The following is a 17,334-nucleotide window of genomic DNA, read 5'->3' as shown; positions in this document are numbered from 1 at the left end:
AGCTGACAGCTGTCATAATTAATTTTGACTCTCTGCGGTAATTAAATATTTTCGTGCAGGTTCTTCAAGTGCCAGACAATGGAAGCAGTCGTCGGGTGGTCGTCGGCCTGCGTTTTGAATTTCAGGCCAGTGCCAGCTCTGATTAGCCCTTTGAAGTGTTGCATGATGAAGGAACAGAACCGTGTTGGGGGAGGGGGCTCATTACGATGGCCAGCTTATCGGCAACAACTCAATAATCACCCAGAAACCCCACATCAAGCCCCAAAACCCAACCATCAGTCAAAGGTGCTTAGAACCAAATTGAAATTGCCGACGTACGTCCGTTTGTGGCAACTTTTTCTTTGCGGCGCGCTGGCCACAAAGTGGGTTTTACTTAAAGACCACTCGGCCAGGAGTGAGTTGGCCAACATCAGCTAACCGCATTGCATTGTTTCGAAGGGTATACGGTATGGTATGGTATGGCTTGGTCTATATGGTATATGGTCATATGCACGCGGCCGGAAACGACCTTGGCACGTTATCGTCGAGTTTTCATCACTTTCATATTCATACAATTTTCGAACCTGCCCAGGACTTCAGTGCTCAGGCATGCATACCACTTGAAAGGGGGTGGTGAGTCGTGAGTCCGGAATCATGACTCCTGGACATTGTGGGCCAGGCAGCCAGTGGCCGGGCCGAAAACCACGGGTATCTGTGTCGGGGAATCTCGACTGGCCAAGCCCACACACACACACACACCCAAATACTCGTTCGTTCGTTATGAATTTTCTTTGTTACCGAGAACAATTTTAATGGGGGAGTAAAAGTAAACCTGCTGCTCTGAAATCTGCTCGAATTTCATATGCGTTATGACAAGCCATTCGAGAAGGTGCTAAGCAATTGACAGCTAAGCGAGGCCAAGCGGTAAGAGGATACTTTCGAGCTGGCCACAAATGAATTCAGCATTTTAGAACTCTGTTGCCGGACAGGAAGTACTGGTGAGTGTGGTACTGGTATAAAGTGCAAAAAGGCAGACCTCACGAACAACACACAATTCAAATAAGTGGTTCAACTAGGCCACAATTAAAATGCCATTAATTTTTGGTACTCGCCGAGAACGTGTGTTACCATTTTGGGGCTTCTGGTTGAACAAACCCCTGTTTTCCTGTTGCCAGGCAGGTAAAGCGTGGGTTCCTATGGCACCTGTCCCCCACCAGGATACCCAGGATACCTGTAGCTCACGGCTGTTACTCCTAACTGCCGCACGTTAGGCAAACAGTTATTGTGCTCGGTACGCAGTAGTTGGCCATTAGACTGACAGAAAAGAAGAGGAAAGTGGAAGAGTGGGCTCCCAACTTGTCATTAGACAAATTCAATTTTATGCCGGGACAACAGCCAACTGGCGACCACAACATTTTTCGGTGGGTGCTGCCATACAATTTCTATTTAATTTTCCCAGTCCCAGTTCCTTTGTTACCCCTTCTTCGGGCAAAAGTATCTCCACCTAATGTGCACATTGGCACGTTCGCATTGTTGACACAACTGTACCACGCATTTTGGTGGAGTAGCGGGTCGGAACACGGGGAGTTTATTTCGAGTGGAATCGCCGCTTTCCCATATCTCAAAGGACATTACAGTGCAGATAGACCTGGGCAACTGAGTGACTGGAACGGCGTCGGGCGTTCGCCACTTTCAAAGTACTACGAAGATGAAGATAGAAATGCCGGTCAGAGCCATATGAGTGGGCTTGAATGTTTAAAAAACGGTGGGTTACATTATATACATTATTTATACAATTATACAATTATACATTTATCCAAAATAGTAGATACACTGATAAAACAAATGTTTAAAATATGGTACCATACATATTTAGTATGTTTTGTGTGGAACCCGCTTCAAAGAAAATATATTTTCGACGAGTATTAAGTTCTACGTTGCATCACATTTATTTAAACCTTTCTACAAATATAGAGTGCACAAGATTCGCCAACCCTAGCACCACTGTACCGCTTGTCAAGTCGCGAGTGTTGCTCCAGCTGACGGCTGCCTCACTGTCTGGATGGCTGTGTGTCCGGATGGCTGACTGGCTGCGGCAACGGGTGGCGTCCTCTTTGGTTCAGTTAGTGGCATTGTCACGACTTCTTAATGTCATTTTATCAAAGGAGAGTCGAGGGACTCGGGACCGAGGTCCCGGGATCCAGAGCCCCGAGACCCAACACCCACACTCCAGAACACAGGACACAACACACGTGTAAGGCAGCCGCACAACGCGGCGTATACGTGATGGGGTTATTATTGCTGCCGCTGTCATTGTGTGTAGTTGTTGCTGCTGCTGTTACTGTGTGTGTTCGATATGTTTATATTTGTTGCGCGGTTTTGCGTGTCCCTTTTACATGAGAACAACGTTTACATTACCAACACAAACACAATATTACGACTTCATAATGAGCTTGTGTGTCGTGCGTGTGTGATAAGCGTGTGTTCGTATCAAACGACATTTGGCGAAAATTTTATGGCGTATACCCAAAAATTGCTGAAGCCCTCGAACCTCAGCCACCTTTTCTCCCATACCATTCTGTGTATCTTCTTTTTATTATGCGATTTGTTCAACTTCATTTTATTGCAAACACAGTCGCACAGACAGACAAACATACTGATGCCGATGTGAATTGGTATTGGTGTATTTAAAATTTTATAGCAAACATTTTTATGCGCAATCGATCGAAAGGTTTCATTACATTTTAATGAAACGGCACAGAAACTCGGCTTGACTTTGCCAAATTGCCCGGTAAAATACTAAAAGGTATCTGTACCTTGCTTCCATAAAAGGAAACCCGAATCGTTTTCTGTGACCCGTTTGCCGCTCAATTTGCGTAAGTTTATTTCGACCCCCGCTTATTTGAAATTTAAATTCACCGGCTGGTTCCCGAGTTGGAATATATTTTGCACACCTCTCCGAAAAATGACAATTTAATATAATCGGAGAGAAGCGCCAGCGAAGCCTTGACATGCCATTCAGCTTGAGATACTTTACCATCTCCCAAATGCACTTAAACATTTAGTAAATGCGCCATAGAAAAATCACTTGGCATGGCACAAATTTTATATACCCCTGTAAATGTGCACATAACATATGCAACTGACACACATTTTATGTGCGGATATATGTATCTATATATGCGGACCTATATGAATTTATGCTATTGCTATCCTCAGAATCCCCGCTGCAATTTGACTGACTGCACACGAGAGTTTGGTATCCGAAAAAAAAGGACTGGCTGCTGAACGACAGCCGCAATTCCATGTCTCATATCTTATACATATGAATAACGCATACGCACTGTGTGCCGGCAAAAGTTTTCAAAGAGTTCAAATTGCTGGCATGCGTCGTATGTGCACAGGCGACTAATTAAAATTTTATGACGCCCGTTGCCTGTGTGTGCGTGGGAAAATTCATAACAATTTTGCCAAAACGCTCTCGAGCTATTTAAATATTAAATGAGATAAGATTTTTGGACAGCCCCCGACAATTTGGCTACTTAAAAAATTTAAGGCGCCAGGGGCTTCATTGTCTCTCTAACCCACGAAGATGTCGGCTATTTTATTTATCAAATTTCAGAGTTCATTACACTTTCGGCTTAGGCATGTCGATGGCAGGCATTAAGCCGCTGATAAACGGCGATGTCTCCGCTTCAATTGTCAATTATGTTAAGCAAAGTTATTAAATTACGCAAAAATAAGGCAACCAAGCGGATTACACATTCGCAGTTGTGGGCCAGGTGGTTCTGGCTGCTGTATCCTGGATTCCAGCGACAAATCAATAAGCTCAGGTGTCGGGATTTCCTACTCTTGGGGTGGTGCCAGTGGTGGCTTTTCCCAAATGGCAAGCTGAAAGCTGAATTTCCATTTAGCATATAAGCCCCGCGCTATTAACAAAACGGGAGACACAACACCGGGAATTACGCCACTCGGCACTACACACTAAAGTATGCAAAAAGTGGGAGAAAGTAGCAGGACCCTGTAGACGCTTTTTAATGTACCACGCCGGTGGCAGAAAGAATGTCTGCCCTTGCCGTAGACATCATAAAAATTCGTTAAAAATAAAGAACATAAAGCGGCCAGAAGCAGCAAAAGCATCAGCAAGAGCAGCCCGCCAACGACTTCCGCGAGCTTAAGCCCGATGGTCTCCAATTCCCGCCCTCCATTTTGGCCACGTTTACCGGCATTTCGCATTACGCATACGCCACCATTACGCTTCCGTCCGCCTCTCTACAGGAAGCTCACATTGTTTTGGTCATATTTACTTGAGTCAGCCCGGGGGCTGTTTGTGTGCCAGGCGCCATAAGTAACAAATTTTATAAATTATTTAAATTTTTATTCATGCAACGTTGTAAAGTTAAGCCCGCTGACAGTTAGCTAGTTTGGACCCGGCGCTTTATTTTTTTGTAATTTTCCCACCCTACTGTCTGGGTCGTTTTGGGCCTTTTGTGACCTTGACTCGCTGGCTTTTAAATATTGATAACGTCCTTTGATCTCGGTAAAGCAGCCCTGACAAGCGGCATTTGAACCAAAAGACCGGATCCGACCTGCGTATTTATGCAAATGCAGGAAGAAGTTATGCCTAATAAAATTCTGGCGACCGGGCAATGTCTTTCGTATAACAATGCAATACTTTTGCTCTCATATTTTCGCATGATTTATGAAAAGCAGCAAGTAGAGAAGATGCGAGTCGGGCGGGGCAATAAAAAAGAATGTAGCAGTTTTATGGGCCCCGCCAAATGGCCATAAAATGTCGAAGCACATATGAGAAAATATAAATAAATCGAACGATTATTGACAATTATAATGATATATGGATGCGTACTCAAAAGTCATAAATTGGCAGACCGAAAGGAGGGTGCTCCAGACTCCGGAGGAGGAAGCAATAAAAGGATCCGGCTGTATTAGCCAACTGGGTAAGTGGGACTTGGAAATCTGGGGTCAGTGGAGCTAAGTGGGGGCACAAGTCAGTCTTAGGATAAGAAACGGGAAATGGGAAGATTCGAAGTATATTTAAGTACAGCCTGATGACAATGTTGTTAGCTAACTGTCGAGAAAAATGACACATCTAACTTATTAGAAAATTTAACAAATTAAACATGTCCGTAAATGTGTCAAGGAAATATAAACGAATAATTCCGTTGTGCAGTGTGCCATTTAATGAAACAATTATGCATTTGACAGTGGTTCCAACTTGAACCAAATTTTAACCAGTCTGAAGTATTTGCAGCACAAAGAAATTCGAAAATAGACGAATTGTGAGTGAATGTCATAACCGCAGGGGCAGTTACTCTGCTCTGTTTCCCCGCACAACATCTCATTCAGAGTCCAATGAAGATGAATTCTCCTCGGGGTAATTGCCCTGCTCCACTTCCCACCCAACGGTTCCCATCTAATTATCAATTTAGTGCAATTTGTTTCTCTGGCCGAGGCGAAGACGTAATTTCCATATTTGTGATGCATTTTATCTTTGACTCAACAGCCTTAATTTGCTCTCGTAATTTCTGCGTTTCTCTGGGGCTGGCTTTTAAACTATTAAAAATTGAAGTCTGAAGTCTGCCACTGATAAAGGCTGCCTCGTCAAACACAGCTGGTTAATTCTTAATGCAAAGCCAACTGCAGACGGTTCTTTCTGTTTGTTGCAGGCAGATAGCGAAAGCAGTTTGTTAATAAATTAAATTCTTAATTCACTGGCCATTATGGCAGTCAACTGGCTGTTGTGTATGTGTTGTTAATGGCTCGACGTCGAGTTTCCCAGAAAGTTTGGACACAGAGTTTGCTTACGAAGAATTTGCAGCTCGTTTATTAAGTTTAACTTGCTGTGAGAAAATATTTGATTGTTTAATTGGTATTGGTTTAAATGGACTTGGCTGCTCGTCATAAATTAAGCTAGGTGGAACATTAATTTTAATTTATGTATATGTTTATGAAACTTTTATGCCGATAGTGACAACAATAAAACTTTGCCCATATGCCACTGACAGACTTTTTAATAAACTAGATTTTTTATTCAGCCCTTTTGCAATTTTTTTTTTGTCTCAAATTTGATGCGATAATTTGTTGTTGTTTTTGTTTATAGCCAGCTTAATTGCAAAGTTTTTCAGCAGTGGTTAACCCAACGGTGACCGTAGATTTATGAAATATTTATATGGAAATAAATAAAAGAGAGCATGCATGCACATTTGGTAGATAATTTAAATCAATTGCTGAGAACTGCAATTAGCAGCCAAAGATAAAAATAAATTAAAGGCCTCCGCATAACAAATGGCCCATAATCGGGCCACAGCGAAATCCAACTGGAATCCATTATATATGTACCGCTACGTATTTATATAGGAACAAATATTTTAATGGCCCGGTCCCCATAAATTATGCCGCATTTACTTTAGAGATAGAAAAAAGAGCTCCATTCGATAAATGGGTTGCGGTCGAGCCTTGAATCCTTTAATTTGAACTCGGACCGCCTTCCTTCCACACCCCAGCAACTTTGCAGCAGCAGTCGCAAAGTCAAAGGCACATTTCAAATGTCGAAAGCAAATAGAAAAGAAGTGAAAAAACCGGCGAGCTGAGGGCATTAAAATGCATGTGTGTAGTCTGGAGAACTGGAAAAATATGGCCAAAGCAAATTGCTGACTGCGCCAGAGTTGAAAACTTAACAAGTAAGAGTGCTGAGTGCGAAAGGTAACGAATGCCTCATGACCAGTAACCTTAAATCATTAAGCTTAACATTTATGGTGAAATATATAAGCTTGCTGAAGATTACCACAGCAGTTGCAGTTCGTATGCTTAAGATAATCACAAGTGGTAACTCCAATTTATATGCTTCCTATTAAAGAACTATTTAAAAACATTATCAGTATTATCTGTTCAAAAATATTTTTGGGGTAAGCCCCCTTAGTCCATCTAACCCACTGCTACCCTGCAAGTCCTCACTGAATTTCAGCTTGGGCCCTTGGCCAACAGCGCCGCTTCTTTTTAAATAAAGAGCAGCAAAACGCAAATATCATCGAATGGAATATAATTTATGTGCTCCATTTGCAGTCGGCAGTTCGCCACTCGCACACATATGCTGCTTTCCTTTCAGAAAACCCCGTTTCAAAACCCTCGCCTCCCGAATTGAACGACTGCCCGCATTCTGGGCACTTTTGCATATGGGATACCCAAATGGAATGAAAATGGTTTGGGTTGGCAGTTAGCGATTCCCCAGTCGCATTTTGGGAATTTTTCTCGTTGCGTTCATCTTTTGGCAAGGTTGCGCCTCCGATCCATAAATATCCGCTGGGCACTACAGTTGCTGGATCCCTTGGCTAGCAAAGTTTTCCCCTACCATCGGCGCATTTGCCAAATTAAATCGTTAAATGCTTGTTAAAAAGTTCGACTTGCCTCTGCTTCGGAGTGTGTATCCGCATCCATATCCGATTCCGAATCCGAATCTCTATCTGCATCTGTATCTTTAAACCTGGTTTCTGGGCAACTCGCCGACGCTTATGATTTATGCCAGCGCATGTTTTGTAGTTTTTGGGCACAGGTTGCCTTTCCGTCGGAGAACGTAAATAAGCAGCGGCCAAAAGGCTAAATGGTTAAAACGGCAGACTGGCCAAAAGGGTTGCGGTTTTCTGCTTTTTAGCTTTCCGCTCTTAGCTCCTTTTATATTTATTCTCGTACGTTGCCGGTTCGCTGGGGGCCATTAAACAATAAATTAAACGAAAGAGAAATTAAACTAAAGTCGGATTAGTCATCGATGATTGTGGGTTCGCATGAGATGCGAAAAAAGGACCCAGAAGTTTTTGAGAACCGCTGAACATCCTGGGGGCATAAATTTCAGGGGTTAGTCAGAGGATGGATGGATTCTAAAATACATAAAAGCGAAAGCAGATGATAATAAATATATAAACATTCTACTAAGAATATAACTTTTAATACGACACTAATAAGGGCATAGTCTTAAGACTTTATTCCAACACGCGAAATTTATATTCGAGAAAATTCTAAAAACACAAACAAATTATTATAAAGAAAGTAATACGTAAATCATCTAATTATAGCATTAAACGATCCGTTTATAATGAGCCGGCTCTAAAAACTTCCTAACGATCAATAGCTCAAGCTAAAACACGCCTCTGCAAACTCAACTAACGATGAATGATCGGCTATAACTAATAAGTTGTGCTCCTTGCCCCTCCGAATTTCATCCCCTGAACAGCTAATTGCTCCACCTGCATATTTAATTGTTGGCCGAACATGGCATCTATCATCTGCAGATGATTAACTCTCCCCTGTCCCCTCGATTAATACATCAAGATCGGAGCGGAACCTGCAGCAGACAAGGGAACACGATGGCGATGCAACATAAAAAACGCTGTCACAATAAATTTAAATAAATTGTTGACAAACGCCAATAAACATAAATTTTTGGTGTGCAGCAAAGCAAAGCAGCGAGTTGTAGTGGTCGGCAGTCAGTGGAGAGGGCCGGAAACCGCACTGTCAATCAAAAAAGTGGAATTACGGAAAAGTGGCGATGCCAGGAGGGACTTGGTTACAAAACCTGAAAAAATTCACGCAATGTGGGTCATTTTATATCTATCTTTTATAATCTATCCGACGCTTAATATTTAAGTTTTAAGCACAGTTTTCCTTTAAATGCTGAAAGCTGAAACTTGACAGGAAATAGACTTCGAGTTAGTAGTAAATACTAAGAGGTTTATGAATATAATGGATAAATAACGAAAATATTGCATTTCATAAAAAGGTAATTAAAGTAACTGAATCTTCTACGCAAGGTTTCAATCATTTTAAAACAATATGTTGTAGATACATTTTGATTGGATTGCCAGCTTCAAGAAGTTCAATGAGGCGGAAAAACCTAAATGAATTTGATGAATATTTAATCTAGAGTAGCAGAAGATAATAATTATAATGTACAAAATTAATCGTTTTAATCTTTCCAATTTTTGAGCATTTATCATCTGTGATAAGTGCTGATTGCGTATTTTCCCCTGTGCGGCATATGGAATGCACGTGTGGCGCTGGGCGATAATTGCCCGAGCTGCGTTTGTTTTATGCAAATCGGGGGATACTACGTAATGACTCAATTATATGTTGCAACTAGCAACTTGCAGCTTGCGCCCGAGGGTTCCTTTCGGTTTCTGATTGCTCGAATGCGGGCAACTGGCACATTGACCGGGCAAACTGAAACGAACTGCTCACATGGGTTGGCTATTGAGTGCTGGCCTTTGTGGAGGAGGTCTTCAGCTTTATTGATGTCCCGTTGCTTTGTGGCGGACAATTGTCGTCATCGACAGCGACCTCGTCATTTAATTGTAAGTGAAACTACGCTTCGTTGTCGCATAATGGTGCACACGCTCTATGCTCCATGTGTTGCCAGTATGTGGTGCGAGTTTCCCCCATTGTGCGAGGTCAACAACCAGAGATACGACCACCACTCGACGTCGTCATACTCCGCCAATCCAAGTGCCGTCTCTAGTGCACCACTGTCTTTCTGCCCCCACCACCCTATATGGTATATATTGCGTACCAGTGCCAGTGGCAGTACCATCGGAATCCCGGGCTGTTGACAAAATAAAACACACTTTAATTGATACATTTGCATTTTATTATAAATGCAGCTCTGGGACGCGGCGCCTAGCAATGAATATTTATGCAGCTTTTATGGGTCAGTGCAGCACGGTTGCAGCTGATAAATATTTGCGTCAGCATCTGGCAATCGATGACAGGCAGCACGGACTCCAATATCGATTACATGCGAACAGGTGCTGGGCCAGATATAAATTATTCACTCATATTGCACTGCATTTCTAGAGTTCAATTGGCAGCCCTTATGGCAAAAAAAAATATCCATGGGGTCTGGAAAAGTCCATACACGCATCAGGAGATTCAACGAATTGGGAGCTATGGGAGATTGGGAGCTATAAGAATTTAGTTAACAGTACTTTTTTTCCTTTTAGGTCGAACGGCAAGAGCTTAATTAAACTTCCTTGCTAATAATAATATTACGACATTTTTAGCTATAAAAATACAGCTAGACAGGAAAACTTATTTCCTAGCACCTGCTCGTTGAAACCAGAAGCCGTAGAGTTCCACAGGCTTTTCTTCGAATTAAGAATGATTGTTTTCGATAAACCTGCAGCGAAATACCAATCAGTGTTCCGTGGATAAACACTCATATATCTGCCAGAAATCAGCGGCGAACACATTAGATCCCAGCTGGAGCTCGCGTTGAAGGTTGTGTTCTGAGTGATCTGATCTCATGGCCCCCGTCACATGACTAACCCCATAGAGTTCGTGGTCTGGGGCACGAAAGTGACTTACATATGTACATAGGTGGGGCTCCAAGATCACCTTGCTGGAGGAGCCAGAGCTGGAGCTGGAGCTTATCGTACTCCATTTTGCGTGTGAAATTCAATAAGTTAAAGCAAGTCGACCGACTGCAGGCTGTTTAGCATAGAAAAGACAGACCAACGAACCCCGCCAGTTGATGCATATCTGTATTTTCCCCCGACTATATTGACTAAATTGTTTGCTGGGTGTGGCGCAAAATGCACGACGAAAGTGTTCGTGTTGTTGATTTTCATTTTGTGGTATTGTTGTTCGGCATGTTGTAGTTCAATTTATGACTCTTGTAGCGCTTGACTTTTGCGCAGGCGTTGAAAGCCCAACAACAAGCCGGCCTTTTCTGACAACAACTCGAAAATCGAATTGAGCTGCTCCGAATACGTTTTGGTTTTTGAGCCGTTCTCTCGGATTGTTTGCTGTTCGATTCGATTTCGTGTTAATTTCTATTGAACATTGAACATATTCAGCACAATACGTCACAGTCGAGGGAACAGAGTCACAGTTAGGTTTGGTGTGTTTACAATTTCATTTAGTGTCCGACATCCAGAGATTGGCCTCAGTTCCCGGCTCCATTCGATCTGTTTTGGGCATGACAAGTTGTGCGATCGATTTGATATGTTTACACGCTTCGGGAAATTGATATGTCAAACAAAACAGATGTCGGGCGAAATGTTTTCTCTATTATTGTGAGGAAAAGCACTCTGCTCAATTCACACTGCAGACGGTGTTTTATTGCCCAGCTGGGGAAGTTGTTTCTTCGAATTGTATGTCTTAATTTGAGAACTTCCTACAGAGACCGACCACCAGACCCATTGACCTGGTTTGCTTGCATTTTTATTGGGCATTGATTCGTGGGTTTCCCACAGTTGAGCAGTTGAGCTATCTATAGGTGCAACGATTAAACTAATTCAGAGGATGCTCCTTTGCCGGAATCTAAGATGGCAAATTAAAATTTATATGTAATAGTGGCTAAGCTAGACCATTTGAACGGCCAAAGAACTTTACAATTTATTTCTGCAATCAAATGAAATCGAATACATACATTGGCCTGGCAAAAGCGGGAGCTATAATTTTTCCCACTTTTAACACTCGGATATCAATGCTCAATGCAAAAACAGATTTGCATCTGTATCTATCAATATCAATTTCGCTTAATCGTTCCACAAACCCCAATACAGCCGTCGCTCTTCAATACCAAGTCCATTAGCCATTGATTGTTCTCCAATCTCCATTCACACATTCGAGAACTGCAATTGAGCTAATTCCCATTCCATTGGTCGACCGTCGAATTGGTCTCAATTGTCATAATTACACCCACTCAAATGTATTCAGCATCTGGTATCTGGATTTTATTTTTTATAAATATTTTTTTGTGATTATTTTTCTCGTATTGCTGCCGGCTAATTCTTCTGACAAGGCGCTAAGCAGCCGCGACAGCTCGCCGATTATCTCCGACAATTATTTGTTGTCTTCCGCCGAGGCGCAACCTTGAAATTAAATATAATTATGAAAAGGCATTCCCATTCGCGGGCCCATCGAATGATATTTCATATAGTTAGGGCCCGGCGACGTGCCTCAAATGAAAAATAATTTAGGATGCCGGCACACGCACACTTCAAAAATAAAAATCCGAGCGCCGAATCAATAATAAAACCACCGACCAGCCCCGCCCCCTTCCTACGAGCCAGCCCACGGTTTTCAAGTCAACCAGGCAACAACCTTTATTTATTTATTTTTTCCCCTCTTTGTATTTTTGCCCAGGCAATTATAATTAACTTCGCGGCGAGTTTTGATTTCTTCTGGTTTTTTATATTCCCTTTTTTATTTGACTCTTCGCTGTGCCCATGGGCTGATAATTTTGTTCGCACCTGATCGCGTTACTCAAAGATCAGGTTTGGTCTCCCTCACGATACACAGAAAAAAAAATGGTATATAAATGGATGTAGCTCAAAAATTATATTCTATTCTATTCGTACTTCTGGGAATTCAGCAAGAATCTTTGAAATCGTTTCTGTACATATTTGCAATTGTATATAATTTAAAACAAATTCTTGGACAATATTATTGAAGATATTTGGCCAGTGTAATGTTTTTCTTGGGTGAGCAGCGTGTAGATCATGAACAGAGCCAGAATTCCAGACGCAGATCTAAAAATCAGTCAGCATCTGCGGTTGCTCAGTTTTGGTTAGATCTCTTTCGGCCAACTAAGGTTCTTTGCAGCCATTTTCCGAACAATGGAAACTTTCATTTGTCTTCGGGTTTTTACTTTTAAACCAGATCCAACGAAAGTACTTCAGTTTAACTTAATAGGCTGGACCTAATGGGTTAATGAGTGCCGGCCGAGGGTAATTGGAAAACCAGTTCCAGCTCTTAACAACCAATGATCAATAATAAGTTTTGGGGAAGGGATTTGCTTAAAGTGCAGCCGAGCTGGAGAACCTAATCCCAGCGGGCTTGGGGTTCTTCCATAAAAGTGAAGCGAAAAGGGTTAACCTTTAAAATTTACAATGTCCCACGGTCGCCGATTTTATGACAGAGGGCGGCCCACAAAAATGAAAGCTGTGAAATAAAACGAAAAGAAAAGCCGAAAACAGCGATACAGAACAAAAACAAACGGAGAAAGGATGGCTCGAAATGAAAATAAAACACAAACAGAATCTGGCAGCGAGCGAGGAAAATGGAAATGGCAGGAAAATTCAAATCACAAACTCGGTATTTATTTGCGAAGCGTAAATGATTACCACTTAAAATGTGCTCGACTGCCACCTAAAAACCAATTGTTGGAAAAAGCACAACCAACCGAGTGGGTGGTCCTGGGCGGCGCTGTGTGGCCAGAGTGGGTGACTCGAAGGACACGGCAGCAGAAGGAGTGAAAGGACCAAAGGCAACATATGTTTTTTATGCCTGAGCTGTCTAAGTGGATACGGGCGGAACGGAACGAGTGTTCAGATGGAAAAGCCATGGGGATGGCGGAGGATGGGGCTCCTTGCTGGGCGAGAAAACTGCGGGACAGCTGCCAGAGCTTGTTAGAGTCTCCCAAAGGGGGAAATTCCCTGGCAAAGCGAAATATGGAATTCATTAAACGATTCGTTATATATAGAATAAATTGGATTGGAAAAGCAAATACCCTAAACAAAAGTGGAGCAAAACTTGTTAAGCCGAGAATGTGGTGCATGTGTAATTTAGTGGAATTAAGAGCTTGCTTTGTATTAAACAACTACTATAAGTAAAAAAACAAAATGAATAAGTTATCATTGTATAGATATGATTTTCATTTGCCTAAGTAATGTTTCGAACTCTCTAAAATGTAAAAAACTCAAATGTTATTAAATAGCATACGAAGTGCTTTGAAATTCGATCATTTAACCATAAATATCAGTACCCATTTTATACTTATCCATTGTCACCATAACTTCTAGTACACTTAAAGACTCCACGTGAACGAAAGAGAGAGTGGATGTGTTTTAGAAAAATTGAAGAAGGAGAACGAACCCACAGCACAGACAAAACAAATATGTTAATGTATCTTACATCCAGCGACACGTATTGGTTTCAGTCCCTGCAATCGTTAGATGGCATATATGAGTGAGTTATTCCAAAGGGGTGGCAGCTTTTCCGAGCTTTTCCGGGGGGGAGTGGCGCGGTGGTGGAGGCTACAACAAATGGGCGGCCTGTGCCGGCGTCGCCTTTTTCCTGCCTTTTTATGGTCGTCACGGACCGCCCGCAGGACGAAAAAAGGATTCGCATTCCACCCACTTTGCTGCACGCCCTGCTCGCACATTATTTTGCCACTTCTTCAGCTGAATTTGAATTAGATTTGTGCAGCAGCGTCTGGCGCGCGTCTTGGCATCGTGTAAAATAATATATTTATTTTTATTTGCCACACGCACACACCCACAAACACCCACACTCCCACACACACACATAGAGGAAGACAGACAGAGAAAGTCCCAAACGCCGGGTCACAGAAAAAGTGTTTTGTTTTCCTTTCAATTTGTATTTTTATTATTTTCATTTGTATTATTTTTGTGTGCTCATGAATAAAAAAGGAGTAGGAAGCGACAGCGATAGATGGCCCCAAATTGTATGGCTTAGCCCTTTTGTGTGTTTGCCGCCTGGCCCCAAGAAAAAGTTAACAAATTTTCGCATGAATATTTCGCCCTCTTCATCTCCAAATGGTGACCAGCGTTCTGAGCCAGGACGAGAAGCGACCCTCGAATGCTTGGATCCATCCTGCCCCGAACCCATGTTCCGGCAATGTTGACATTGTTTGCTGCTGACAGCCAAGTTTTGAGGAATTTGCTTTTAATGGACAGGCCAGACAACGGCGAATACATAAACGAGTGGAGAACTTGGGCGTGAACTTAGCATTTAAATAAAGCGGCGGCAGCGGAAGTCTATTGATTTTCTGATGTCTGCTGACTTGGCTTAAAGCCACCAACCAGCCGGCTTTAATCAAAATATTTAGTTAAATGGCCGGCTGGAGCAAATTACTGAATTACTTCATCAGCGCTAACAACTCAGGTCGCTTGGGTCGGCGGCCATCAAAGGCGGTCTTTGGATCAGTGGAACAGATCCGGAGCAGATCGGCGGCGGTTCAAAGTTCTCGGAGGCGGCAACTTTCCAATTTTCACCGTGTTACCTAATTTTAATTGTCATGCCACCTGATGGCCATGATGAGGCATCAAACTCAATTTCAGCCTCCTACGGCGGCTACCTGCTTCATCTTTTGAGCCTGGCTCATTGTTTATTTTGCCGTTTTTTTTTATTTCATTTCGGTGACCTTTGTTGCATTGATTCGAACTACTTATGAGCGGCGATTTCCTTCTGCCGCTGCGCTTTTGTGGTTTGTCGCTTGTTTAGTTCCGATAATTCCCGGAATTTAATTGCCCATTTCTTGTGTGAATTGTCTGGCTACCAAAAGAAAGGTGCCCAGCCTTCGGAGCTCATCGCAAATGGCCCACAGAGTTTTTGTTTTGGTTTTACGGCCGATCAGCCAAAACAATGGCTCGGAAATTGCAAGAAATTATGGGAATATTGCATCTGTGGATGCATTTCGGTTGCAGTTTTGTCGGGGAGTGATTCATGTGTTTGGCAACAATAGACTGAGGAATGCCATAGGTACACAAATTTCATGTACAGATGCAGAACAGATTTTAAATAGCATTGTGGAATACTGCGATACATTGGCATACTTTTAAAGGCAATATAATTAAAAATATTCAAGAAACTCTCTCAGTTGTAAGCTGTAAATCAAATAGTAATAGTGGAAATATGTATTATATTTTAACCCCTACCGCTGTTTACCCCCTATTTTTAGAAAACATTCCGGAAGGGGTAATTTTAGTGCTGGCCTTAGACCCAGCCTTTAAGGACCATATGTGCTTTCAAATCTGTTGGCTAATAGAGTTCCTGGGCCGGGGCCATAAACTGTCAAACATTTACTTTCGCTTCCTCCATCGAAGTGGCAGTCTTAACCCCTAGATGCCGATGCATGTTGGCAATGCGAGTCGTAAAACCTGGGCTAAGTTCAGTACCTTTTTAGTTGTTTGCACCTTGCGTTGGTATGGGAATGACTGGATGGAGGGCCTACATATCAGGACCCTGGAGACCAGGTCGGTTGCTATTAGCAGTACATTTCATACATTTTGTAGTGCACATAAAATGCTCCCTTTGCTGGCTGTTTGTGTAAACTGTTGACAGACTGCGCCACAGACGCCAGGGGTTAAGGGAAAGTGGGCGGGGTGCTAAGCAAATGAGCTGCAGTCGTAAAAAAGACAATTGAGCTCATATATTCTACACGTTGGCCTGCGTTGACAGATCGTAAAAAGCCGTCAACTGAGAACTCCACACCGCACCGCCTCGATGCCGAAGACTCCCACATAAATATCAAGATCCGAGACCGAAAGGCATCGTAAAAAACGCCATCAGATACCAGATACACTCGGCACTAGAGAACCACCTAAACAAAAAAAAAATGAACAGAAAAAAGGGCGAAATGGGGCACCCAGAACTCTGCCAACAACCATGGCAATAATGAAGAAAACCGAAATTGATTAATCTCATTAATAAAATGCCAACCTGCATGGTCCGTGCAATCAACGGCTCTACTTTGAGTATCCCTTAAAGTAGAGACAATAAAAAACGCAATCGTAAAATATGAAAAAATTCTATGCAGTCCGCTGCATCCAGAGTTAATGCATTTTATGGCCAAGCTTTTGGTTAATTTCCCCCATGAAAGGGGGTTCAACTGTCACCGGGCATAAATTTTAATAAAAAACCCGAGACTGAACTGAAATTTTCATAATTTCTTGTTTTCCTTTTCAGGCCGTTTTTTATTTTTATTGCGCAATAGCTAATTAAAATTTCAATACTAAAATGTTTGCTCATTACGAGCGCTCTTATCAGTGCCTCCCCATCACCATCATCATCAAAATCATCCAGCGGGCCTGTTAAACTCAAACATTTTCTCAACTTTGACTCACAAATGAGGCTGCCGAATTCGATGATGGAAATAGGCAGGGGTCTTTTTAAAGCAGGGCAGGTGTATTTTATCCCAGTGTATGGCCCAACAAATGACTTGTATTTCGGCGTGTTTAACTAAAATAAGCGAATATAATGCACATTATACTAAATTAGATATGTGCGTAGATAGCAGCACAACAAAACTGCTTCATTTGCTGATCAAGGTGAAGTGATTTAATTAATTGCAGCTGCTCCGCAAGCCAAATCAGTCGAAATAGTCTGGTATTATGCGGGTCTTAGATATCATTGCTGATATACGAAATTCCATGGCAGAGAGTTGGGGAATATTAATTGTTCCACATTGTTTAAGTCTGCAGTCAAGGTTCACAGAAAATGAAAGACAGTTTAATAGAAAGTGAAGGGAATTTATGCACGAGATGATGATTACTATATGAAATTAACATATATATTGTGCAGAATGGGGGAAAATTCAAT

At 42.2% G+C, this 17,334-nt stretch overlaps 1 protein-coding gene across 1 annotated transcript; it reads left to right on the top strand.

The window, feature by feature from the left end:
* Nucleotides 1–12,998: 12,998 nt before the first annotated feature.
* Nucleotides 12,999–13,558, top strand: LOC117137925. Its single transcript, XM_033299675.1, has one exon. The coding sequence runs from the start codon at nt 12,999–13,001 to the stop codon at nt 13,245–13,247; it is 249 nt and encodes an 82-aa protein (XP_033155566.1). The 3' UTR covers nt 13,248–13,558.
* Nucleotides 13,559–17,334: the final 3,776 nt, after the last annotated feature.

The sequence above is a fragment of the Drosophila mauritiana genome, chromosome 2R, assembly GCF_004382145.1.
Source record: "Drosophila mauritiana strain mau12 chromosome 2R, ASM438214v1, whole genome shotgun sequence".
Classification (NCBI taxonomy): domain Eukaryota; kingdom Metazoa; phylum Arthropoda; class Insecta; order Diptera; family Drosophilidae; genus Drosophila; species Drosophila mauritiana.
The sequence above is the reverse complement of the archived record's forward strand: the minus strand, read 5'-3'. Positions and strand labels throughout refer to the sequence as shown.